The sequence below is a fragment of the Haemorhous mexicanus genome, chromosome 9 (genome assembly GCF_027477595.1).
Source record: "Haemorhous mexicanus isolate bHaeMex1 chromosome 9, bHaeMex1.pri, whole genome shotgun sequence".
Classification (NCBI taxonomy): Eukaryota; Metazoa; Chordata; class Aves; order Passeriformes; family Fringillidae; genus Haemorhous; species Haemorhous mexicanus.
Window position 1 is genome coordinate 21,468,500 of NC_082349.1, and position 23,460 is coordinate 21,491,959.

General features: G+C 40.3%; 1 protein-coding gene and 1 long non-coding RNA gene across 4 annotated transcripts; one reads left to right on the top strand and one right to left on the bottom strand.

The window, feature by feature from the left end:
• Window positions 1–386: 386 nt before the first annotated feature.
• Window positions 387–23,460, top strand: DDX59 (DEAD-box helicase 59). 3 transcript variants are annotated; one of them, XM_059854431.1, is made up of 9 exons: window positions 387–405; window positions 7,154–7,249; window positions 17,092–17,915; window positions 19,066–19,233; window positions 19,797–19,886; window positions 20,264–20,515; window positions 20,677–20,829; window positions 21,315–21,443; window positions 23,094–23,460. In XM_059854431.1, the coding sequence occupies exons 3-9, from the start codon at window positions 17,103–17,105 to the stop codon at window positions 23,355–23,357; spliced, it is 1,869 nt and encodes a 622-aa protein (XP_059710414.1). In that variant the 5' UTR covers window positions 387–405; window positions 7,154–7,249; window positions 17,092–17,102; the 3' UTR covers window positions 23,358–23,460. The 3 variants fall into 3 exon arrangements, with proteins under 3 accessions (XP_059710414.1, XP_059710413.1, XP_059710415.1); XM_059854430.1 differs by lacking the exons at window positions 387–405; window positions 7,154–7,249 and adding an exon at window positions 15,805–16,089; XM_059854432.1 differs by lacking the exons at window positions 387–405; window positions 7,154–7,249 and adding an exon at window positions 15,819–15,943.
• LOC132331215 (uncharacterized) lies at window positions 3,825–15,712 on the bottom strand. Its single transcript, XR_009487511.1, has 3 exons — window positions 15,348–15,712; window positions 14,969–15,238; window positions 3,825–5,041 (listed from the first exon to the last, which is right to left on the bottom strand). It is a non-coding gene; the product is annotated as an uncharacterized LOC132331215 (long non-coding RNA).

The following is a 23,460-nucleotide window of genomic DNA, read 5'->3' on the forward strand; positions in this document are numbered from 1 at the left end:
CCGGGGCGGGAGCCGCCGGCAGGGCCCCCGCAGCCGCCGCAGGCCGGGACGCGGCCCTTCCCAGCGCCGGGATGTCAAAACGCCGGGGTCCGGCCTCAAAGCGCCGCACGGCCCCGCACCGCCCCAGCGGCGGCCTCTGCGGGCCGGGAGCGGAGCCGGCTCCCTAACGCTGCCCGGCGGCCCCGGCGCCCCCCGGCCGGCCCCCGCTGCCCGCGCCGCTCGGCGATGCCGCTGCGGTTCTCCACCCGCGGCTGCCGCACTGGATGGGCGAAGGCGGCTGCGCATGTGCCGCCAGCGCCTCCCCGCCCGGGCGGGGCGGGAGCCCGAGGGGCAGCGCCGGGGCGGGCCCGGGCCGCCCCCTCCCCACGGGGGCTGCGGGCGCCGCGTCAGGCGGGGTCGCTCGAGGTGGGTCCGGCCTCGGGTGGGGCGGCCTCGGGAGCGCGGACAGGCCCAGCCCAGCCCAGCCCAGCCCAGCCTTAGCCCGGCGGCAGCCGGAGGAGGAGGGGGGAGTGTTTCCCGCGGTCAGGGGGCGCCGGCGGCGCTGGGAAAGGCTGGGAAAGGGCGGTGTCCCTCGGCCGCGGGTCCACCCGCCCTGGCGTCGCCGCTCTCCGCAGCGTGGCCGGACGGGCCCGCTGCGGTGTCGTCGGGGAAGGTCGGGATCAGCCCCGCGTGTCTCGTCTGTAAGGGGGCTGAGGAGCCGCCTGGATGCAGGGGAGCCCCGCCGGCCGGGGTCGCGGTGACTGGAGCACGGAGCGCTGCCGAGGAGGCGGGCTGAGCATCCCCCGCCCCCTGCATTTGTCCCTCCAATTTTAAATCGGGTCTATATATAACTTTGAGAATACTCGGGTAAAAAAATGACTAAGCCTTAAAATGGTTCAGGGCCTGGTCACGTAATCACTGTAATAGCAGGAAGAGTAGCGATTTGCCCTAGAGACCATCTCCTGTCTTGCTCACAAGTACCTGGGCTGTTTTGGGGAGCTCACAGAACCCCTGTAACAGTGGGCTGCGTGGAGGGAACATTAGTCACGGTCGGAAGCAGTAAGTGCGTGATGAATGACTCAAACAGAACTGGATGGGTTGGCTTCCGAGCGCGGGGCTGAGGGTGCGGCCGTGCTGCTGAGGGGAGCCTGGCGGAGGCTCTGCCTCCCTCGGCACGGGCTCCGTGTCACCGGGTGACCCGCGGCGCCAGCGGGTGGGAATCGCCACGTTTTGGCAGCAAATAGTTATTGTAGGCTCCTGTGCGTACATTGTTATTGTATGTATGTATATATGTGTTTATCTACATGTATATAAAAACCATATATATATTTTGGAGTAATGTCTAAGTATGCCCTTCTTCCCCTAAAGAATAATTAGACAAAGTCTAAGCATGACGTTGTAAGATTTCAAATAATATTCTGGCCAGACTGTTATTTCTTTGTGTTTCGAGTGGTCTGTGACTCGATCTGCACAGATTTTTCCATTGCTGTGTGTCTGTGTGTGCTTCTAGCACTTCAGGTGCTCAGGGAGAAAAATATGATTATGAGGCAAGAGTACTTTCCAGTTTTACTGACATGTAGCTATATTAATTAGTAATGAGTAAATGAAGGGGTTGTGGAGGTCAACATTTGAAGAAATTGTTGCTGAGTATTCCCCATACACTCTCTGGGATGGGATTCCCAAATTGTCATGCACACCACTCATAAGTGGTGCATACCTAGCTACAAAACTAGGAGCTGCTGTGGGCAGTACTCAGCAGAACAGGGAGGAGGAGGAGGAAAGTTGAGAAATCCTTGATTTAGCAGGCTAAGGACTGAAATTCCCAGATCCTCTGCAGCAGAAGTAGTAATAATACCAATTTAACATACAGGTGCACTTGGAGAATGTTCTCTATTAAGAAACACTATATGCTTAGTTTTCAACAATTAATATTTGCATTAATTATTTGTGCATACTTTGGAAATAAGTTACATTAGACACTTCACATTATTTTAACTATTTTTTACACTGCCAATATAATTTTTTTAAATTCTTCCTGCATATTTAGTAACAAACATCTGAAATTATTAAGCTTTAAAACCTCAAATGATTAGAGCTAAGAAGAAAAAAAGGAACTATGTTCCAGATGCCAATTCATTTGTTTCTTGTATGACTGAGAAAATACCTCAAAATTAGATCAGTCTATAGGAAAACATGTTTAGAAGAGCTGCAGGGCCATTATTTAGCTATAATGGAGTTTTTTGTGGGTGCAGCACTTGTGCTGGTGAAACCTGTTCAGAGTCACGAACCCAAATCTAAAAAAGTTGTCTTGTGGTAACTGCAATCAAAGTGGGGTTTCAAAAAGAGAATGCATGAATATAAAATCTAATAGAAATAAGTGCAAAAGAAGACATCACCACCGGTTGCTGGAGTGCCTGTGCCAGTTCTTCTACTTTTGCAAACATGCCAAAATGTCATCTTGCTTATTGCATTGTCAAAGATACCAACAGCCAGTATGGAAAATGATTAAAATCTGCTCTAATTACTCAGAATAAATAAACAGGAAAACTGAATGAGGAGTCATCCCTTTCTGCTCTGATCCTGTTTATACATCTTGAAATATTTTAAATAGTGATAATCTTTCTTGTATGCAAGCTTTTTCCTGCACAGTGTTCTATACTTTAGCATTAATTCTGAGCAGAAAGGCTAAGTATTAAAACAAGCATCTCACTGATTTTTATTTTTTTACCTTCTTTCTCCCTTCCTTTCGCCTCCCTCTGCCCCAAATTAGAATCCCATTTGACTAGTTTTATCCTGTGATTACACCATAAGTCTGATTGTTCACTGTCATGTGTCTGGCCATTTTCACAGTGGGTGTACCAAGCCTGTAGTGAGCATCAGGCAACAGGAACCAATATGACCATGAAGCTGTGAATAATGGTGTGGATGGCATAGTTCTAACCTTTGGAGATAGTGGAACGAGTCCTGACTAACAATTTCGTACATTTTTTCCCATTTGTTTTAAGATTCACTTAGCTTCTGAAGAGGCTATGTGTAGAATAGAGCCTGTAGACTAATTTCAGGCCAGCACTAGGGTACAGTGTTCAATCTGGAATAACATTTCATGCATAGTTTCTTCCTTCACAACACTTGATGATAAAGGCAAAGTAAAATGTCTTAAGTTAGAAACACCAAGGCTGTTTTTGCAGAGGCACTGTCTGTAGCCAGACTGGGTGCTAGTGAACAGCCAGCTTATCTGGCTGTCTATGGAGGATAGCAAAAACATTCCCACTTCAGTTTAGCTATATTAGGGCAAATCCACAAACACAGCAGTTCACAGTAACTATTCTGCTGAGTAATGCTTCACTTCTGAGGGTGAAACAGACTTGGAATAACACTGTGGGCATATTATCTTTAATTGCTGTTATCAAATTTGCCTAATTAAGATGATCCCATCTGTTTTCCTGAGCTTAGAGGATATCAGTCATGATAAAGTTCTTTGGCTGAGGGGAGGGGTGCAACCTGTGGCCTGTAACCTCTGCAGTGAGGCTGCATGCATGACTTGATGTGGTGCTGTCAGTGTACAAACCAAGAACCAGTCATGTCCCAGTGGGATCCCTGAGGAATGTGCTTGTTGACTTCTGCAGGTTTTGTGTTACATACATGAGGTTAAACAGGTAATCTATAAATCATTGCCTGAGATTATTACAGCCTAAGGATGACTTATGAAATGGAATTATTGATATTCCAGCCTCTTCAACCATGACATTTTATAAAAGATATTTCTTTATAGGTAGTGGTAAAACTGTAAGAGTTATGGAATTTTATTTTTAAATAGTAATCTAGTGGCTATAAGCAATCTAGGAGACTCCTGGAGTGTGTAGAGACATTTTCCTGGTGCAGGCATTGCAGAAGAGAAGGATTATGGGAGCTGGTGCTTCCCAATGCAGATGAGCTCATTAGAGGGGCTAAGATTGGTGGCAGCGTGGACTGTAATGACTACTCTCTGGTGGAGTTTGTGAGGATTGTGAGCCTGGCAAGGAGCTAAGTCAGGGCCCTGAATTTGAAAGAACAGACTTCCAGTTGTTTAGGAGTTGCTGAATAAGACTCCCTGGAAAATTGTCCTTAAAGATAAAGAAGCTGACCAGAGCTGGCAGCTCTTCAAAACACTTTTCTTAAAACTAGGTGATCTTTAAGGTCCCATTCAACCCAGGCTATTCTGTGATAATTAATTGAATTATTATCTGAATGATTAAAGTGCTTTGCCATTATTTCTAACATGCATGTATGCAGTTTCTGCAAGCTAGGAGTTTTCTCAGAGCATGATTTTGGAAGAGAATGTGCTCTTCCTGTTTCAGGATGATACAAAAGTACAAGAACAGTTACATAATTACTGTCTTTCAAATTCTTCTATTAATTTGTGATCAGAAAGTGCTGAGGGAAGAAAACAGTTTACCAACTTTATACATTCTAGTATCATAAGCCAAAGGGAAAATAAAGGTTTGTATGACATTTTACTTGAATAATCTGTGATTTTGGATACAATTAAAACTAAAAGAAGAAAAATTGGAGTAATAGCTACTTTAGCTCATTACTGCTACTGAAATCTGCACAATGAAATGCTGCTCAATGAAAATCAAGTGTGGTACCTAACAGTTATTTCTCTTAATACTTGGACACTACTGGTTTAATTTCCTCAACCTGACTTTGACCTAATGTAGCCCTGCAAAGGGGGAGGGGAAAAAAAATCTACATCTTCCCCCCACCAGTTCCACTGGGTCACCAACCAGCCAAGAGATCTATGGCAAAACCTCTAATCTCCCTCAATGCTCAGGACTGCTTGGTTTGTTTTGTCTTTTTCTCTGGTTACTTTGGTGTCTTCTTTTCTGAGATTTTAAAAGTTGCTTCCGATTTTTAAAATCTGATTTCCACATTTCCACTGGCTTCTTTTGTCTTCTTCCCATCTGATGGAATTGCTCTTGTTCTAGGGGGTTTTAGATGAGCTGTCTTCCCACATATGCTGTGCAATACTCCCTAATTCCAGGGCTTTCTTCTTCTTGACATTCCACCATTGCCAGGTTGTCTGTGAAGAAAAAAAATACCTTGCTATAACTTGTATTTTTTACTATAAACTTTAAAACATATGGAAAAGATCCTACCCTCTTTCATTAAGTGAAAGATCTGCACTATATCTTTATGACCCCCTGGTGCCTGATGTGTTTTCTATGGAAAATTCTGAGGGTGATTTTTAAGGAATATAATCTTTAAATGGCTTGGCTGCACTGTAAAATAGATGTATGGTGGGAAACTTGCATTCAGAAAAATACTTTGTACAAAAATAAAGCACCATGTTATTATTGTTGTCAGGTAATGCTTTATTTGCATCCCAGTTTAGAGGAAAATGGACATGACTCTAGATTTCAAACTGTACATTCAGGTAAAAGAAGTTTAAATCAGTTAGTAAGACTTTTTCACTAAGTCTGAATGAAAGTGAATACAAAAGTGTGCACTTCTTCGTGCTGTGACTGGCTTTTTTTGTGCTGCTTCTACATGTGAAGAAAGATCTGAACATTCATAAAAGCTCATTTGTTTTGAGCATATACATAATTTATTAGAAGGACATGAATAGACTTCAGTTTCCCATGTTTTGGCCCTGCTTCCAGTTTTCACTGAAGCTCATGTGTGTCTGAATGAGAGCAGCAGTAAAGAGAATGCTATGTTTGAAAAGTAAATTTCTGGTATCATTTCATTGCACCGAAATTCTTTTTTTTTCCCGACGAGGTGGTAAAGAAGATGAATGAGGAAGGGAAAGCAAGGGAATAGCATGGAAGACTATCCAGTGAAGTTGGTTTGGGTTTTTTTTTTTTTTTTTTATGTCTTTGAAACATCATAATCCAAATTTTCTCTGATACTTTTAGGGAGTTTCCATTTCCCTTAAATTATGGAAAAATTGCATGTTATTGAGGATTTTATTTGTTACTTCAGGGAGCAGCTGTACATGGCTGGTAACTGTTTAAAAATCAGCTGTGGAAAGTGTATATCAAAGATTATTATTGCAACCATTTATGCATGCTTAGTAAGGTCATCACAACCTGAGTGTATAGAACTCTGTTACATGTAATTCTCTTTTGGCATAACTTAATTTGTTTATAATACTTTCTGAGTAGCTTTACAGGGTGTTTGCCTTACGATTCATTTGAAAACAAATTCAAGACAGAAAAATGTATGGGATATTTAAGCCATGTACAGAGCAATTTGATTTAAATACTCCCCAATTTTAATATATATGAAAAACATGGAAAGAACAACAATTATTTTAATACTAGACTTAAACCAAACTTGCATGTATTTTTATATTTAGCAATAAAAGCTTGGCTCCAACAAGGATCTTTTTTAAAGTTTTGGTTAATCTTATGTGTTGCTCCCATTTGAAATCACTGGTGCAACAGACATGATTAAATATAAGTGTATATATAATTGGTTTTCTGGATTAAAGGTGTCATACAGTTTATTTGTAATTGTAGAAAAAAACCTGGTGGTCTCTTTCTTGTAGAAAGTTTCAAAAGAGAAATGAAGTACAAAAGTTTGCACATCTCTCTGGTTTTCTGCCCTCCTGTGGTATTCTTGCTCTATAATCACATGGCTCCATTAAAGCCTGGAGTGTTATCTCTGCTACCTCACCTGGGCAGGGAGCAGTCTCTGTTCCATTTGTTGGCACAAAGAAGAGAAATGTCCATCATCTTCATGGGTGTTGGAAACAGAGCTCTCTCTAATCACCAGTCTAGTTGAATGTGGATGAAGGAAGGAGGCCCTGGCCTTGCTGTTCAGGGTGTGTGTGAGCCCCAGTTGTGATGGCCACTGCCCTGGAAGCAGCCTGAGACAGACAAAGTACCCCTGGCACTCCCACTTCAGCACAGTCAGGAAGTCTCCCATAGTACAGGGTTTGTTCTGACAGCCACAGTTCAGTTCTTATGGATGGTAATTTACTAAAGGAGTGGAGAATCACCCTGGGGGAGAGGATGCTAGCAGGCACTGGGTTGAATTAAGGGGATCATTCCATGAAACAACAAAAGTAACACTTGGAGATTTTATACAAGGAGGAAAACTTGCTGGGATTTGTACCTATTACCTTTGATCTGGCAAGTCTCCGTGTTTGTGTCAAACACTTTCTTCCCTTTTTATTTGTTCCGAACAGAAATGAAGCAATTGCCAGATTGGAGAATGTAGGGCAACAGAACAGATTCCACTGCAATGTGCCAGTGTGTGATACAGATCCAGCTTGTTCAGATGAGTGAGTACTTTGCTATGCATTGGGTAACTGTTGAAATGGGGTATTTGAAAGTCTCTGTTGCAGTTGGTAGTCTGCACTTTAAGAAGTGGGAAAAGTGGTAAGTCATGGTCACCAAAAGTGTTGGGGAAGCAAAAACAGCCTCAGTAAGAAAGCGTGTTCAAGGTAGAGGGCATGTAGCCATGCTTTATTCTCTTTTACCACCAAGGTCTTAAGTGGTAAAGTACTGGTATAATTAGGAATAAAACTTGACTTTTTTGGGTAAAGAGATGAACTGGAGATGGAATAGTTCAGTAGAAAGAGAAAAAAAGTCCAACTCACATGCTATTTATGTTGTAGCACATCATAGGACTTCTAGTTAAAGATACCATGGTGCAAATGCTGAACAAACTGATGGACTATTTTAGCTCAGAGTGAGAATAATACAGGTGTTAGATATTGTAAGACTAGGCAAAGGGTAACAAAAAAAAGGCTTTGATTACTACATTGCTCTGGTTTTGTTATCTAAGACAGCCCAGTCCCACAGAAATATCCTTACTACTGCTAAAGAACAGGTTCCTTGTGTATCAACAGAAGGTTAGGAGCCATCTGAATGGAGATGGTGTGTCTGGGCTTCTGCTGACTCTTTAATGATTAAAGGATGACATGTCATGCTTCCCTGGGCCAACACCCTCTTGTAACCACTGACTCCCTTTGTGGCTCCTTGCAGAGCAGACAGTGTCAGTAAGACAGAAGCCTTTTGGCAACCTTGCCTTTTTGCTCCAAGTTCCAGTTCATGCAAACTCTCCAAAATTGGTAACGTCTTTATACACCCAGCATGTTAGCTGAATTGCAAATACTCTCAAAGGAACTGTGTTTTGATTTGTGTTACAAATCTGTAGTTTTGTCTTGAACTGTAAGGTAGATAGAGATATTTTGGGGGATAATGTGATCTAGGGGAGAAAAAACCAAGTTAGGAAAATCAGCAGAAACTTTTTTAAGATGCTCTGTCTCTTGTTCTTTTTCTGGCCCTGTTCTTTCTAGTGTTTCCTTTGAAAGGACCTCACCATCTAATAAGAAAAGTTATAATATATTGATATTGATGATATTTATATGTTTTGATGATCTCCTTTTAGTTTTGAATTGCTGGGAGGTTTATTCCTCATAGGTGTAAGCCTAAGCCACCAATTCCTTTCCAGTCTCAGTCAACTCAGTATCGTAACCTTCTTGTTTCTTGACACCTGGCTATTACCTGATAGAAAACTTCCTTAGCTTGGGCTGAAATCTGTTTTGTGCCTGAAATCTAATTTCTGTATATCTTGCTAGTTGCCACAGGAAAAAATGCTGCTTTGGCCAGGAACTCTACAAAATGACCTGGCTGTAATGGGTCAAGAGGCAAAAATTAAATGGGTATGCTGAAATTGGACTGTTGGGTGGCTCAAAGCTTTGAATCATTTGTTCAAAAACAAAACAAAAACAACCTGACATAATTTCACATTGAAATTCTGGGCTAAATGTTAAATAGCCAGTTTTTTTTACAATCTGGCATTATACCCAGGTCAGCTGAGTTGTATTAAGAATTAGCACAGATTTATTCCACTGAATTGTTTGGTGGATAAAATAAGGAGTGTCTCGTGTATTTCATACAGTCTTCCTTAAAAAGAAAATACACTTCAGTGAAATCTTGACCATACAGCACAAAGTCTCCTTTCACACTGCAGTACTTGAGACTTATTTAATACCCAAGAGTTAGAAAACATAAAATTATCTGGGGTGCAAACTTGATAACTACAAATTTTCTTTCAATAAAGCATGAAGTGTTAAAGTGTTTACCTTGTTTAGTGTAAATTTAATTTATTCCAAGAGTTAAAAATGTATTTTAAAGCTTGTAATCTGAATTCTTTTGAACTGGGTATCATGCTGGAATTTTTTGCCGCCAAGTTACAGATCCCAGAAAAATAAGGTTTGCATGAAAAGTTCTTGGCAGATATCTCTTGGAACAGCACAAACAACACTGCTTAACAAGGAGGCATTCATTATTTCTGTCTTGTTACCCTCTGCTATTACAGTCACCAGCTGTAAGGTTACTGGCATCTTTGAGTCTTCCTAATAAAAAGCACGGGGAGCAGTCAGTCAAGGATGATAGTGAGAAATATGTTGCATTTTTCAGGTTTACTTTTGTTTCTTAATAGCCATTGTGCTTTATCAAGTTGAGCTGATGTATTGTTTGCATGTTCTCACCGGAAAGTTTAGGAAAGTAACAGTTTTAGAAGGACAAACCTGTTGCTCTCACTTTAGCAGTCTGAGATCCTTGAGTGTGAGATTTGAAAAAGTGTAGATGTAGTCACAGCAATCTTTCTGTGCCCTTCAGGGATTTTTTGGTGAGGGATTCAACTAGGGCAATTTAAGCCTTCATGAAGAGACAGAAGGAGCACCAAATGTAATGTAGGGAAGCATAAAGGATAAACCAGTTGGTTAATACTGGCATCAGTTCTAACAAGAGAACTGATAAAAAGTCTGGTTTGTAGCAGCTCTCTTGCATGTATTCCAGGCCTTTCTTGTAGTGGTTTCTGCTGCCAAAACTAGCAGTGCTGGTAGGAGCTTTAGTGGTGGAAAGAAAAATTTGTTAGCCATTTACTCAAAAGGTTTATGCCATAAATCTTTTCTTCAGTTTGTCACAGTATAGGATTTTGATTCTGTATCCTTCACTCCCTATGAATGCAATGTACCTATTATATTTGTCATACTTGCTGATTAATTAGAAAGGTCTTCATCTCTTGAGTTACATGATTGAAAGAGAGTTTATCAATGGGCAGGTGGCGATACACACTGGACACAGGTCATCTGACAAGCTGGAACTGGATGATTCCTGCTGTCTTTTGTGGAATTTCTTTTTTTCTCTCCCATCCTTTTGTGTGAGACCCAAAGGAGGAGGAAAAAAGGGTTTACTTTCAGTAAGTGCATGTTGTGTGAATGTTATCTTACTGTTAGAATAGATGCCAATCTCTTTTGCCTCCAGACTTACTAATTGGAACACAAATATATCCTCTCAGAAAGAAAAACAGATTAACAGAAAAGAAGAGAATTTTAAATTCTTAATTCTAATTACATTATATTTCAAGATTTATTTAATCTTGTTAATTTCCACCTGAATTCTCTAGCAATCTGGGTCATAGTTTGCTGCCTTCTGAAGTCCCTGGCATCTGGCAATTGTGTTTGCAATCTTTTGATCGAATCCTTGTTCTCTAAGTCTCAGAGACCTAACAGAGGTTTGTAAGTTTAAATTTGTTTAAATGATTCTCATACCCTAAAATAATTCCTTTTAATTGCAAAAAGCTAGACTATCTTGTACACAAAGGCTGGGAATTGTAGTCACTGTAGTTCTTATGGTTGTGCTAGCAGTATGATGATACTGAATTAGGGAGTCCATCAGTTTTCAAAGTAAATATTATGTGCAGTATTTGAGCATATAATCACATACATTAATTATGTTCATAATTTTTTCATGAATCGCCCTATGGAGTTATTTCCCTATGGACTAGTGGCATTTAATGCTGAAGCTTCAGGGCAGGATTGCTGTTATTTGTAGTTTTAAAATTTTTTTCTTTAAAAAGAAAAAAATTATACCTTCTCAGTAGTATGCTTTAAGAACTCAGATTTAATTAGATTATTTTTACCATGGATTTCTGCAGAGACTTAATATTGGCCAATGTTTCCTTAGAATGTGGCTCTTCAAACAAAGAGAGTGCTCAGGAAGCCTGAAAATATTCAAAGTTCAAATATTTTTTTCTGATGATTTACTTTCAAAAAATGTAGGACTTGCCTGTTTAGATTAAAAAAAATTAGAATAACTAGGCCTCAGAATAAGTATACTGCATGTAATACCTGTACAAAATCAGGACATTTTCACAAGAATATTAATTGTCTAGCTAATGGTTAGCCACAATTATTTAGTTTTAGATTATCTGGATTTTTCCTGTGGGGTTCCTTAAAAGCTGCAATTCAGAAACCAGTGGAGTAATTGACTCACTGGTTCCTTCAATCAAAGAACTATTCATTAAATACACTTTGGGTTAGAGCTGCAGTTGATTACCTAGCTAAAAAATCTACTGAGCAACTTCAAAATCCCCAAGCATTAAATAAACAGAACAGCATTTAACAAGAACAATATTTAGTTTTATGGGGCATCAGGTGGAGCAGACACAGACACCAGTTCCCAAGTAAACATACTGTGGCTTCCATGCCTCCTGGATGGAAAGACATTCTCCCTCCTTTCCACCCAAGCAGTGGATATTTTGTTAATTCAAATTACATGTATTCAAATGTGGCACACTTGAAAAAAAAAACAAACACAGAGAATAATTTTTTTATTCTTTATTTGGCATCTTCATAAACCTAATGTTCTTCATTATAATGTTATTGAACAGCAACAGCAAGGCTCTGGGATTCCCTAGTTTAGAAAAATGTAACATGGGAGGGATACATATTGAGATATTTCTTTACTAGCTTAAAGAAAACCCAAAGCTTTTCCTCTTGATGTGATTTTAGACACATTTTAATTGTCAGATCTGTCAGTCCTGGCACTTGCCACTTGAGGGAGTGATGCACAGGTGCTGGTTGGACTCCAGTTTGAGTCCATTCTCAGCAGATTTGCATGTGCTGGGAGCTCACACAAGGTGGAAAACTCACACATTGCGTGAAGATATTTTGGCTACAGAGGAAACTTGAAATGCTCTGTATTAAAATGTTTTGGACAGTTACCCTTTGGGATGGTTTTATCTGTTCCCTGTGTGGAACTTGACCTTGCCTGCCAGAGGTGTGTGGAGGTGCACAGAGGTTTGGTTCTGGGGCATTTTGGTTCAGGTGGATCTAACAGGGTCTCTCTGGGTGGTATCGCTGTGGAGTGCATGGTACAGCCAGGCAGCTCTTTGCAGTGCTTCTGATGCAGTCTCTGAATTAGTACATGGAATGCCTGTTTCTTATGGATTTACTGTGCCTGGGAGTAGAGGGATTTCAGTCTCCTGCTTTAATCCAGTCTTGTTTTACTGAATTATTTATTATTTGCAAGTGCTGGGAAAAGTTGATTGGTGCTTCAAAAGAAAGGCTGTGAGATGTTATAGGGCAAATGGCTGTTTTTAAACTGAGGGCAGGAATCCCTTCTGTATATTTGATATATAAACCTCGAGTGAACATGAAAAAATCTGGATATAATTTAAAATAGACCAAAAAGTGGGATACTTACTATTAATAATCAGCTTGTTATGGTTTTCATTATTTCTTTTGACTTTTAATCAATAGTTACTGTCTTTTTTATTCTAACAAAAATTTGCATAAAATTGAAATAATCTGTTGCTATATATTTACGTAGTAAATCTGTCAGTATGTATTGGTCCTTTTGTACGTGTGGGGTTGTGTGTGCATTGTTACATTTCTGTAGCTCCTAATATTTACTTTAGAAGTTTCTCTGAAGAGACACTTTAATTATATAAGGACTATATTTGTGCAGAGGTTTCTAATAACAATTTGTGATACCTTCCTGAGCAGCTATTGTACACATGAGTGTAGGCAAGATGGGAATATTTAAAGTCTTTGAGTTTTACCAACTCAATTAAATAACAATGTAATCATAAAAAATACAAATGCTACCCTACTTCCCTGGTAACCTTAACACTTTCCTTTATGACACCCCCAGATAAATTGTTCAGAATGAGCAAAAATTACTGTCCATAATTGCTCATGGTTTTTTAGCAGGACTTAAATCCACCTTTACTCAGCCAGTGCTTGAACTAACTAGTTTTTAGGAGGAAAAATATGAAGACAAACCCCTTTGTAGCATATCTGAGAGCATCTTGTCTGGGACATTTAATGTACTCTAAAGGTACAAAAATTGGAATTTGAAAATCCTATTATAAAATGCCATTCACCTCAGATCTGATTAGCAGCATCAAGAGCTGAGAGGATGGGAATTAAATTCACCAAGGCACCTCTTACTCTTACATATTTCATCATTCTGAGAGAAAACTTAGGCAAGTGACTGAACCAGAATGTTTATGCTTTATTCCAGGAAAAAAAATATTTATTCAGTGAGCTCACAAAGTACAATATCTGTTTCAGAAGAGGTTTTGTTAAATCTATACTGATTAACTTCTCCATGTAAATAAAGAATAACCTACTACATTCTTGGGAGCTTACACTACTTTTCAGCAGTGAGCACCTTTTATAAAGCATGTTATAATTTTTGCTGGAAGAAATAACGAACTATCAATAGCTGTCCAGCCTTTACAAGCCACTCAAGGTACAGTAGCTCTATTGTTACCTGTTATTAGTCATCTCTTTTTCAGACTGTTGAGTCTACATAGTTGTTTCTTGCATGGAAGCCCTTTCATGCTCTTGAATATCCACAGAGTCCTTTTCTAAAAATTTTTCAATCTCTACTGTAGTCTTTCTCTCTCAAGAGAAGAATTTCCTATCAAGTAACTTAGTTTTTTCTTACTGCTGTTGCACACTGAAAAAATTAGAAAAAGCTGATACATATAGGATGTTTGCATTTTGGTGCAGGGACTGTATAGGTTATGAAAGATCTCATATACTATTAAATATTGTTGAAATACTGCTCTTTGTTTAGCAAATGATGTTTTGAATTCCAGGAAATGACCTTGTAAAAGTGGAAGTAAGAAAAGGAAATTTGCTTCTGTTAGGGAGGGAAAATGAAGGAAAGAAAGTTAGTGCAAACAAAGGGGAATGACAGAGGCTGAATCAGAGAAAGGTGGGGATTTTCACAGGAATGTTGGAGTGTGGGTGGAAGGTGCCTGTAAATTTTTAAGTCTAGTGATGCCCACTTTCCAAATGTTCAATAATCTTTTCAATTCTACCAGTTATTTAAAAATCCCAGAGAGACCAAACCCCCCTATTTACACTTGATATTACTACTGTTGTAGCAAACTACTACAGAGGAATCCAGGGTACCTTAAGATAGACCATGTTTCACGTGTGACTGGAGTTGAATGTTATAGTATGCTGTAGGCAGCTGCTTAAAAGCCCCCAGCTTTGTGCCTGTGTTTTCACCCTTCTCGCACTGGTCCTCTGGACTGCCATTAAATTGTGCTTCCAAAGGGGCTGTTAGGATCTATGATTTTCTCTTCAGTGAGAAATGGTGATGGTGATGAGGCAGAAATGGAATTCCCCATCAATGTGGATGCTTTCAGGTTAACGGGATTAATGTTGGAGTAGAGGGAGGAGGTAAGGTTTAGGGCATGTGGAGTGCCGGGCAGTACATCAACCCAGAGAACTCCTGCAGGATATCTCTGCCGTGCACCAAATCATTTATGGTCACAGGGTAAACTTTTACTTTGCTCTGGTCCTCCTGCATGATCCAACCCAGCATCTGTACAGACACAGCTACACCACCTGGGACAGGTCTTGATGTTGTAAGGAAGTACCTGGGACAGGTTGACTGACCTGATGACAGGCACTCTTGGAAAGCAAGTGGCAGTGACCACCCTGCTCACAACAGCCAAGCAGCTGAAACCATCAGTGTTCTCAGAGGACACACATCCAAACCCAGGGCTCTTCCATGAACTTGGGTTTGCCCAGGGCAGCAGTCACATCTGGGCTGTCTTGCAAAGGTTGTCTGTAAGTCTGAATGTGTTTTCTGCCCTGTAGTGAAATGTGATAAATTCTGTGTTCTCATGCCATGTAATGTAGTGTAAATAGGCTTATTTGTTGTTGAAAGTAATAACTTACCCAGTTTGAAGTACTTGAAGAGCTGTGTCACTGTGCCCATCATAGCAGGTTGGGGCACGTTCTGGACTTTTTTCTTGCGTACCTTATGACTCCGTTGTGTGCTGCAGGAACATTTTCCTCATGTGTGTGTTTGTAGCATCTCTGTCTGTAGGATCAGCTTTGGCTGGGACTGCGGGAGTGCTGGGCATGCCCCTCTGCAGAGCCAGCGTCGCTATGTACACTTTTCCTAAGAAAGGTGGTTCTTTGTTTGATCTTTGTATGCTTTCAAGCCTAATCAACAAGAAGGGAAATGTAATTAACAAAACAAAGAGCAGCTAACAAACAAGCTCTAAGTGATGTCCAGGGGTTAGAAAAACAAATTACTTGTTGGTAGAATTACCTTGTCACGGGTTGGGGCTTGACATGTTCCACTGACCTCAGACCTATGGGAAGGTTAGCAAAGCCTGGGAAGAAGGATGTCCACTGATATTGATAGAATTTTGATAATTAAGAGAACCGTGTAACTTGTAGCCAATGAACACGAATTTCTTTGTCGGCTAGAATGTATAAATAGTAAAAAGTTTTGTTAATTGCCGTGCTTGGTTTGTGGAGTAACACCGCGCACCCAGGCTTGCGCAACTCTTGAGATGATTCCCTTGTTCTACACTGGGCAACGAATGCGATTTTAGTGGGTAACAAGCGCTCCTGCGAGCCCCACCGCAGGCCGAGCCCGGCGGCGGCAGCTCCGGCAGCCGCGGCCCTTCCCTGCCGGGCGGAGCGCGCAGGCGCGGCCGGCCCGCGCGCGCCGCTGCCCTGCCCGCCGGGGCTGAGGGCGGGAGCGGCGCCGCGCGGCCGCCGCCATTTTGTGCGGGAGGCGGCGCGCGGCCCGGCGGCAGCGGTTCGTCAGCCGGGGGGGGCCAGGGCCGCACTCCGCCTGCGCCAGCGGGCACGGCTGTCGGGCAGAAAAGGCCTCACGGCGCTTTGTTCTCCCGCGGGGTGGGTGGCTGTTGCCGGAGAAGAGGGCTGGGAGAGGCTGTCGTGCTGCCCGGCGTCCCCACGGGCCCGTCCCGAGCAGCGTCCGCCAGCCCTGCACTCTGCGTGAGCGCTCCCCTCTCCCGAGAGGCTGCTGAGCGTGCAGAGAGGTTCGTTGTGGGACATTGTCGCTAGGAACGAAAAATTAAATGGTGATATTTGGCTTCTGGTCCGGGAGCGCCGCGGAGCCCCCGGCACCCGCGGTCCGCTGCCGCGTCCTCGGGACTGCTCCCGGTATCACAAACACGGCTGTCTGTGCACGCTGACATAGCTTGGTGTGTTTTTAAAAAACTCCTGTAAGAAGTTCGTAGAAACTGGTAGGCAGAGTACAGTTTACTCAGAAAAAAATTGCCGTGTTTTGTGTACTTTTTTACTGATTGTATGATAGCAAACGATTGGTGAGCATATCTGATGCTTTTGGAGACAAATACTGAAAGTTTCAGAATATAAAATATGGTTATTTTTGAACACTTAATATGTCTTGTGTTACAGTGTATATTTGGCAAATTGATTGTGAAGTCTTTGCTTGTTTCTGGACACTGTGAACAAGCAGAGCTGGACTCTAAACAAACCTCAAAAGTTTGCAGCCTTATAATTTTAAGTGGTCTTTAAAAAGAACAACAAAAAGAGTGATCTTGGATGGATCCTCTATTGAATTTGACATTCTTTCAAAAAATGGTATTTTTATTTAGTTTAGATTGGTTGGGTTTTTTCCATACCTTAGAAGAGTGTTTGCATTTGTGGTTTCATCTTAGAACTAGGTGAACTCTCCAAAGATTTAAATATGACTGACTTGCAAAATAGATAAATTTCTGCACAGTGAAAAGCAAAGTTTTCACTCAGCTGCAAAGGCCTAATACTGACAATTAGCTGTATTCGCTATATTGTTCCATGCTTCCACCCTTAAAGTTCTTCTTCACATTTGCATCAACATTGTTAACAATCAAGATAATTTTTAAACAAGGCATATTCTAGATCTTTTCAGGGACTGAGAGTTGATTTCTGTGTTTGCCAGTATTTGCTAGATATTTTTTTTTTATTTGGTGGTAACAGTAGAATGTACCTTTTTCAGTAGTAGTAGTTTCTAACAAGTGTAACCCTTTTCTTTCTAGTGTACTGAAGAATGTTTTTACCACGATCTGTTAAAGTCAAGAGGACTGCTGATGAGGACAAAAGTTGTACAGCTAAGAAAAGTAAACTGTCTCCTGGAGGATCTTTGCTAGAGGTGACCACACAGTTCCAGGACTGTAAGTCACTTGGAACAGAAACTTCTGCTTCAACAGACAATTCAAGTGAACTTCTACAAGAACACACAGAACCTGCAGCTGCAGACCTTGGTGTTGCTAATACACCATTGGCAAAGGACAGCCAAAATACCGAGGATGATGGCTCTCTGGAAGAACCCATAAAATCCTTCAGCAAATGCCAGCGCTGGGCGGAGCCTGGGGAACCTGTTTGTGTTGTGTGCGGCCGCTACGGGGAGTACATCTGCGATCAAACAGATGAAGATGTTTGTAGTTTGGAATGTAAAGCCAAACACCTTCTACAAACTCAAGCAAAGGAAAAGCAGCTAACTTCTGATCAAGCCACAGATTTTCAAGCAGAAGCTCACCTGCATAATACACCTTATTTCTACAAAGATCATTCCTTTATTTTAGGTTTGCAAGAGGAGCAGGTTGAGAACCTTAAACTCCAGCTGGGTATTGCTGTCCAGGGCCAGCAAATTCCAAGACCTATTGTAGAGTTTGAACACTGTGGTTTTCCTGAAACTTTAAACAATAATTTAAAGAATTCTGGCTATGAAGTCCCAACTCCCATCCAAATGCAAATGATTCCTGTTGGACTATTAGGGAGGGATATTCTGGCTAGTGCTGACACGGGCTCTGGAAAAACAGCAGCTTTCCTGCTTCCTGTTATTATGAAGGTTTTGAAAGAGGTAATGAAACTTCGGATAGTTAGAGAAAGCAGTTTGCAGCTCTGTCTGTTGGATTCCCAATGTAATGGAGAATGTGATTGCAGTGTTTTTTATTAACATTCAGTGATTTATTTGACTTGATTGGTCAAGCATTTGTTCTTGGAGGGGGGAGGTGCTAATTATTTTTAATTAAATTGAATGTTTTTTCACTTTGGTCAGGAGATGAAGCAACTCTATCAATATTACTTATTACACAGTTCCTGCTTGTTGAGAAAGTTAATTAAATTCTGTGGTAGACTTCCTAAATGACTTAAAATAGAAAGTGAAAATAATTCCAGGCCCTCTCTAAGTTCTTCCTGTATCTTCATGTATCAAATGGCTCAAAGAGATTTGTTGGAATTTGCATAACTTCACAGAGTAATTTCTCTTGCAGTATATTTGGTTGACTGTCAAATAATTACAGGAATTTGGGGTAAATAATTTGTGAAATCCTCTAGTTGCACAGTCTCCACTTTTATACTGTATGAGAAAGAATTAAGAAAACTCCTGCTTTGTAAGGACATGAACGTACGATTAGAAGCAATGGCAAATAGTATTCTGTACCTTGTGTGTGGTTCAGAACTGTTTTCTGCTGTATGGGTTTTATTCAAAAAGGGATGCATAAAAATATATTAGAGAATTCGGGACATGGTTTTAGTGATGCTTTGCACTGTTTAGATACCTTTACAGAATGTATATACACACAAACATGTAAAACTTTTTTCAAATGAGTAATTGAGAGATAATTTAAGTAATTCTTTTATTTTTTGAAGTACTCGAGCAACTCCTAAACTAGTTTAAGAACAAAAGCATTATGTAGGAGTAGGTAAGAAAAGGTGTATACACTCAGCAGTTCCTCTGTCTGATTATCATTAAAGTCTGCAAGACAGATACATGTTTATAGCCATATGTGCAAAATTGAGGTCTCAATGAAAAATGCATCTGTACACAATCTTTCCCATGCTTCATCTTCAGGTTACTGTACAAGTTAATGTATATATTGAGAGATAATTTTATTTTGCTGCTTAAAATGTCATTTTTACTGTATAAGACTACTTTGAGAAATTTGAAAGCTTTTTATCTAAATAATAAAGCAATTCCACATTAATCAGATTTTTCCTCTCCTTTCTAGACAGAAACTCCATCTGCCCTTATTTTGGCACCAACGAGGGAGTTGGCAATTCAGATCGAGAGCCAGGCGAAGGAGCTGATGGCCGGGTTACCCAACATGAGGACGGTTCTGCTGGTGGGAGGTTTGCCCCTGCCCCCGCAGCTGCACCGCCTCAGGCAGAGTGTGAAGGTGAGCTCTGACCCAGAGTGGAGAGCCACGCTGTCCTCACATTCACAGAAATCAAAAATGGTACTGGTGACACCATGAACACACAAAGATGGCTTTCTCCGAAGCCTGAACTACTGAAACGTTTGTTACCTCCTGAAAATTTTAGTTACACAATTTTAAAAAAACTTTTTCACTTCTGATTAAACATCTAATAGCTTTCTTTTTTGTTTGTTTATAAAAAGTTTTATTGTGATATCGCTGCTTTCAAAGACTGAAATATGCCAGTATTTTACACAAGGAGTTGTAATTGAGAGGAAAAAGTAGTTTGTTTTTCATGCAGATTTTATTGTCTGTAACTTAGACACCTCCATTAAAGTTTTGAAAGGTCCATTTCTTCTTAGGGCTTCATAATGTATAAGTTTTCTAGAAGTTTTATTACTTACTTGAATGCAAGTAATTTCATTCATTACTGCCATTGTTATGTATGTGATGGAATTTGATGGTTTTTCTAGGATGGTCCTCTGTCCTTTCATGGAATTTCTTACTCCTGTGGGGTTTTTTCCTCCTTTTTTTTTTTTTTGCAGGTGATAATAGCAACACCTGGAAGACTTCTTGAGATTTTAAAGCAAAGTTCTGTTCAACTGCATGGCATAAAAATTGTAGTGGTGGATGAAGTAAGTATTTATCAGAGCTCTATTACCTACACAGAGGTCCTGGCAGAATAATGTGAGTGGCTAATCTCACTTAACATACAGAGTGTTTGATATAAAAATAGAATATATTTCTTAAGAGACAGTTTGATTTTTTGACACAATTTGAAATGTGTTTAAACAACAAATGTTGTATTGCTGTAAAGAGTTAGGTACAGGATAATATTGTTGAGCCAGTGTAAACCATTTGTTTTTAATTTTCTCACTTAGCTTTTCTTCTGACTGTAAATGCTCCTGCATTTGGATTGTTACATGTTACATTATGGTTCTTCTGTCAATTTAAGTTTGGGATCCTGCTGTTCATGGAAAAAAAATGTTCAAATGTAATATTTTTCATTTAGGTGGATACCATGCTAAAAATGGGTTTCCAGCAGCAAGTGTTGGATATTTTGGAAGACATCTCTCATGATCATCAAACCATACTGGTGTCAGCCACGATTCCAGTGGGCATTGAGCAATTGGCAAACCAGCTTCTGCACAATTTTGTCAGAATAACAATTGGAGAGAAGAATCTGCCATGTTCCAATGTTCGCCAAATTATCTTGTGGGTAGAAGAACCATCTAAAAAGAAAAAGCTGTTTGAAATTCTAAATGTAAGTTTAATATTTTTCTCATAAGAGCAGTTTATAACAGGATTCATATCTTTCCAGATCTGTCAGGTTCTCATCTCATGGTCAGGACAAATTGAATCCATGCTGATGATGAACAGCCAATGGTTGTAATCCCTTTTTAAATGAACTCTTTAATTTTACAGGATAACAAGCTCTTCAAGCCTCCAGTGTTGGTGTTTGTGGACTGTAAACTAGGAGCAGATCTCTTGAGTGATGCTGTTCATAAGATTACAGGATTGCAGTGCACAGCTATGCATTCTGAAAAGTCTCAGGTGGAAAGAACAGACATATTACAGGTTTGTGCTGGCTCAAGTTCAGGGTGTTTGGTAAATTTCAAATGGCCTTTTTTTAAAATGTGGCTTCATTTGAATGACTGAAGTCATAATGGACTGATTTTCTGCAGTAATACCTGAGGTATTGCTGGGGGAGGTGAGAGACAGACAGGACTAAGCAAAACTGTAGATAATAATCCTGTTTTAAATGTAGATAAATACAGAGACTGTTTCTCAGATTATCAGTTACAATTAAATGCCTATTTAAATTCCCATTTCAAATTAATGTTTGCAATTAAAATTGTGGGTTGGTTCTCTCTTTGGTTATCTCTCTGAATTATATTCCTGTTTAAATCAAGAATACAGGGAGCCATTCTCTCTTCTACAATAGAATAATCCCACTGGGTGTGATCTTACACCAAATAACTAGATGTTAACCCATCCTTGTAGAGGTTCAAAATATAAATAAGGAAAGAGGAATTAATTGTAGGTTGTTCCTTCCTTGCCAGGGATTACTTCAAGAGAAGTATGAAGTTATAGTAAGTACTGGAGTCCTTGGACGAGGGCTTGACCTTGTCAATGTCAAACTGGTGGTGAATTTTGATATGCCTTCAAGTATGGATGAATATGTACACCAGGTAAATAAATAAATAAATTGCTAATGCTTTATTTGAAAAGTATATTGAAATATGACATCCACCTGTGGAAATGTAAATGTAAACAGAAAGATACTTTTCTTCTTCAGAATTATTTTTATAGGAAAGGGAAAAATGGTGCTGGTATCTCTTCTCTAAGTCTCTTACGGAAATTACTCAAATTTAGAATACTGTTCCTATTATCTCCTATATAAGTTACTAAAACCTAGAAGAATGTCTTTAAATTACTTACTTTTGCAGTGTACTTCTTCCTGTTTTGTACTCTCATATAATTTTGTGTCTATAAAAAACAAAGTTTACCATTTTTTTATTGTGTGAAGAAAAGGCCAAATGCCCCTCTTGCAGGTGCAGCTCATCTGCAGTGTGGGATATGCATTAATAATCAGGACAGCAGTCATGAATTTGATTTCTTCCCCTCTTTCTAGTCAAGCGTCTCCTCAGACTTTTTTTTCTGTGGATTTCCTGCTTTAGAAGAGATGACCTGTGAGTTTCACGTGCTGTGTGCATCTATGTGCACAGTCCCCAGCCCTAGTTGGGCTGGCACATCAAGAGAACTCATTCTTGCCCTCTCTGTGGCATGAGGAAGACACAGTGCTACTGTGTGCAGTTCTGAGAACATCAGCTGTGGGAAAGGGCAGCAAACTGGAGGGAGTCCAGGTGAAGTCAGGGGGCTGGCACACGTGACACTTCAGGACAGGCTGAGGCAACTGGGCTTGTTTGGGCTGCTCTAGAGACTTAATTGCTGTCTTCCATTTGGCTGATTACAGAGGAGACAGAGCCAGACTCTCCTTGAAGATGCCCAGGGAAAGGACAGGAGCCAGCAGTTGTAGCTTTCTGCAAGGGAAATTGTGGCCTCATAGCAGGGAGAAAGGGATGTCAGGCAGAGATGGGACCTTTGTGCTTCAGATGCTGGAAACAAGGCCTTGAGGGAACTGATCTGACTTTGAAGTAAACCTTATTCCAAACAGATGAGGAGGACCTCTGGAAGTTATCTACTGCCATGAACTCCTCAAGTAGCCTGTGTTATTAACTGCAGAATTCCCCTCTTGTTTTTAAATATCTTTCTGCTAAAGTTTCAGGCATGTATTAAGTAAATAAAAATGGTCTTTCCTAGCATGAAAACTATACCAATGTTACCTTGTTAGCTGTTTCTGAATAGGGAGTCTTTGTAGATTCTTTTCTCATTTGTTCAAGCATTTTAGATAATACTGGTAAATAATTTAAAGTTACTAGGACATTGAAAGTAAAGGGCAATTTTGTGGCCATGCTGGCACATATTGTGCTTGATATGAAGAATAAGTATCTGGCATCTCTCTAGTATTTTTTAAAACCTTTTGTTTGGATCAGATTTACTGTAAGCCTTTGCCTCATATCTCAGTACCAATATCAGACTTCTGGTATGTCCCATAAACAAGTCATAATTTTAAATGCATTTCAGCTACAGCTTCAGATCTACACATCCTGAATTCAGGAAGCTTGTTGTAAGTACCTTTGTGCTTAGAGGATGGGAGAGATTTGGTCCTGTCACTTAGGTTTACTTGCAGTTCTGTAACAAAAAAAATAAACTTCTGAGACAATTGGAAGGACTTCCATGTAATATTGCTAACTTAAAATGAATTTATGCTATTTCAGGTTGGAAGAGCAGGGAGATTGGGTCACAGTGGAACTGCAATTACTTTTATCAATAACAACAGCAAGAAGCTCTTTTGGGATGTTGTGAAGAGAGTGAAACCCACAGGCACCATTCTTCCCCCACAACTGCTTAATTCCCCATACCTGCATGACCAGAAGAGAAGGGAACAACAGAGACTTAAACAGTTACATAATAACCTTGTAACAGGAGATAATATTATGGACATTATCAAAAAACACAATAAAAATAATTCTCAGCGGTAATAAAGGCATATTTATGTAATTACAATAAAAGTATGATGAAAAATAAATATGAAGTGTTCGCTTGTATATTGCATTTTAAAAATAAATTTGTACAGTTTTTTAA